Below are 2,566 nucleotides of genomic sequence, written 5' to 3'. Positions count from 1 at the left end.
AAGGAGATGTGAGGCCTGTCTTATGGTACATGAGGCAGTCAAAGCTGAGGAGGGAGGTGAAAGCATTTTGGAAAGTCGGGGTTCTAGAAGAATGAATGTAAGCAACTTGCAGTATTGTGGGTTCGGACAGGCTCTGATGGATCCTGGTCCCTGGTCCCACTCCAGGCAGAAGGAGGGAGGAGCCCTCATTCATTGAACCTTGTACATGTCAGGGGAGCCGGGTCTTTGCAGGCCCACTCAGCAGAGCCTTACAAAGATCCAAAGTGATCGAAGTTGTGGGTGCCCCTGTAGGGGCGGAATCCTCTGAGGCTCAGAGAGATTCAGTAACTGGTTTATTCTTGAATGAACGAACGACCAAGAGCACCTAGCACGTGGATGGAGCTCCTCCCTACAGGCCATCGAACTCGTGAGACCCGGGAATCAAGCCTTTCCCTTTGGGGAACTTAATTCTAACAGAGAAGATGGGCACTGAACACTCATGGGGAGAAATGAGCAGACAATCCAGAGAGTAATGAGTGCTCTCCGGGAAACACAGCCTGGCCTGGAGGTCCAGAATGAAGGGGGTGGCACAGCCAGATCGCTCCCTCCTGTGGCCTGGGGAGGCCCCTCTGAGGAGGTGACATTTAAACTGATCCTGAGACATAAAATAGTGCCCCCAATGCCGGGAAGATGTGGCCTGAGGGTCCCAGGCCCAGGGCGAGCAAATGCAGGGGCCCCAGGGCAGGTGAGAGCTCGGACTCTGGGGACCCTGTGGGAATCAGCTGATTGCACACCCTGTCTCTGTAGTTGTAAAGCTCAGTCCCTCTCCCCTCAGCAGTGAGAGGCCAGTTACCAGAGAACTGGCGGAAGATCCAGCCCTGGGATCCTGGGGGAGGGGGATGGGCGGGGCTGTAAGGAAGCCCTTGGCCTTCCCTCCATGACTGGGAGTGCAGACATGCACCCCTGCCCCTTCTGATAATGTCCTCATCCAGATGGCTCACTTGGAGTAAGCACCCTGGGAGGCAGGAAAAAGGGATGGTATTATGTGTCTTTTATTCTGTGGGTGGCACTTAATTGTCACTCATCAGATTCCAAGAATAATGACAGTCCACCTCCCCGATGCAGAATTGGCCAGGATGTTAGGTGGGAGGGGTGTGGCCAGTGCCAAGTGTTCATGGGCACGAGCCGAGCTGGATATAAAGGGCAGCGCTGTGAGGACTCGCACAGCCTCCTCCAGACCCCAGTGACCTGCCGGCGGCTGTGAGCACAGACCCCTGGAGATGAAGGTTCTGTTCCTGACCATCACCCTTGGCCTGATCACAGCCCTGCAGGCCCAGGACCCTCTGTTCTTCCCCTCAGAGAACGAGAATGTGAGCCCAGGGAAGGGCAGGGAGGGAGCTATGGGGGAAAGGCGGTGACTACCTGTTGGCCAGCAGTGACCAGGGGCCTTGTGTTAGGAGGTGTCATTCAAGGTCGAAGTTCTGACCCTGTGCTCCCTGCAGAGTGTGGTCAGAGGAGCAGGAGGCTCTGTTCTTGTGTCTTCAGACAGCGCTCCTCCTTGGGCCCAGAGGCTGAAGCAGGGGAGCCGGTTCAGCATAGGGACTGTTGGTCTGACACTTTTGGAACCCAGAGGCACTGAGGACCCTGTGGAGTAGAGACTCATCCAGGGCCAGGGCCCGGTCCCAGCAGAGAAGAGACTCATGGGGTGGGAGACCCCCTGCCTCTGTTTAGGGTCGGGAGCCCTGAGTGCTGGGCTGGTTCTAACAGAGCACAGGGTGTGGATGTATGGGGACCCAGCCAGCCTTTGGAGGACAGCAGCTGGGGTGCTGGAGATGTCTGGTGATGGCTGCAGCCCATGCACCGAGGATGGGGGTAGTAGGGTGAGGAGGAGATTCTGGGCCATGTCCGTGCTGGACTCATGGCCCCCACCCTGCTCAGATCATAGGGACGTGGTATGTGAAGGCCGTGGTGGCTGACAAGGACCTGCCTAAGGAGAAGAGGCCCAAGAAGGTGTCCCCCTTGACAGTCACTGCCCTGGATGGTGGAGACTTGGAGGCCATGGTCACCTTCATGTGAGTGTTGCCTCCCAAGGGTCCTGCTCTCCCCTCCTCCTCCCTCTCCCCAGGCTGCGAGGTGGCCCAGAGCAGCCCCTCTTCCTGCCTCTTCCCATCCCACTTTGGGATGTGGGTAAAATGAATGTCCCCCTGACCTTGAAGGGAAAGAGTCCAGACTGGGGGGGGGGGTGACAACGGAACTTGTGGGGACACCAGGGCAGAGGCCCATGTGCCAGGTGAGCTCAGGTTGCCTCGAGTGTGTTTCCTGACAGCCTCTCCCTCTGCCTCCCGTTTTCCAGGAAGGGGGGCCAGTGCCACGAGAAGAGAGTTGTGATGCACCAAACTGAGGAGCCTGGCAGATACAGCACCTGTGAGTCCAGACCAGGCTGTGCCACATTCCCCACCAGAGCCCAGGCCTCCCCTTCCCCTGAGGCTGCCTGCTGCCTGGCAGTCCCTGCCCTGTCCCCTCCCAGGAGCAGCTAACCACTCCCTTCCCAGGAGTCTCCTTGTCCTGACATTGGACAGGTTTCTCC

General features: G+C 58.1%; 1 protein-coding gene across 1 annotated transcript; it reads left to right on the top strand.

Moving 5' to 3' along the window:
- Positions 1–12: 12 nt before the first annotated feature.
- On the top strand, positions 13–2,516 carry LOC124232512 (odorant-binding protein 2b-like). The gene is made up of 3 exons (XM_046649474.1): positions 13–1,349; positions 1,918–2,051; positions 2,333–2,516. Exons 1-3 carry the CDS (start codon positions 1,260–1,262, stop codon positions 2,514–2,516), a joined length of 408 nt encoding a protein of 135 aa, XP_046505430.1. The 5' UTR covers positions 13–1,259.
- The last annotated feature ends 50 nt before the right edge of the window (positions 2,517–2,566 follow it).

This window comes from Equus quagga, unplaced genomic scaffold (genome assembly GCF_021613505.1).
Source record: "Equus quagga isolate Etosha38 unplaced genomic scaffold, UCLA_HA_Equagga_1.0 HiC_scaffold_6888_RagTag, whole genome shotgun sequence".
NCBI lineage: Eukaryota > Metazoa > Chordata > Mammalia > Perissodactyla > Equidae > Equus > Equus quagga.
The sequence above is the reverse complement of the archived record's forward strand: the minus strand, read 5'-3'. Positions and strand labels throughout refer to the sequence as shown.

Bases quoted from the DNA above. Each gene is read 5' to 3' on its own strand.
- LOC124232512 (XM_046649474.1), top strand. From the start codon at position 1,260: ATGAAGGTTCTGTTCCTGACCATCACCCTTGGCCTGATCACAGCCCTG. The intron at 1,350-1,917 runs GTGAGCCCAGGG...CACCCTGCTCAG, and splicing joins TCCCCTCAGAGAACGAGAAT to ATCATAGGGACGTGGTATGT. The intron at 2,052-2,332 runs GTGAGTGTTGCC...CCCGTTTTCCAG, and splicing joins GAGGCCATGGTCACCTTCAT to GAAGGGGGGCCAGTGCCACG.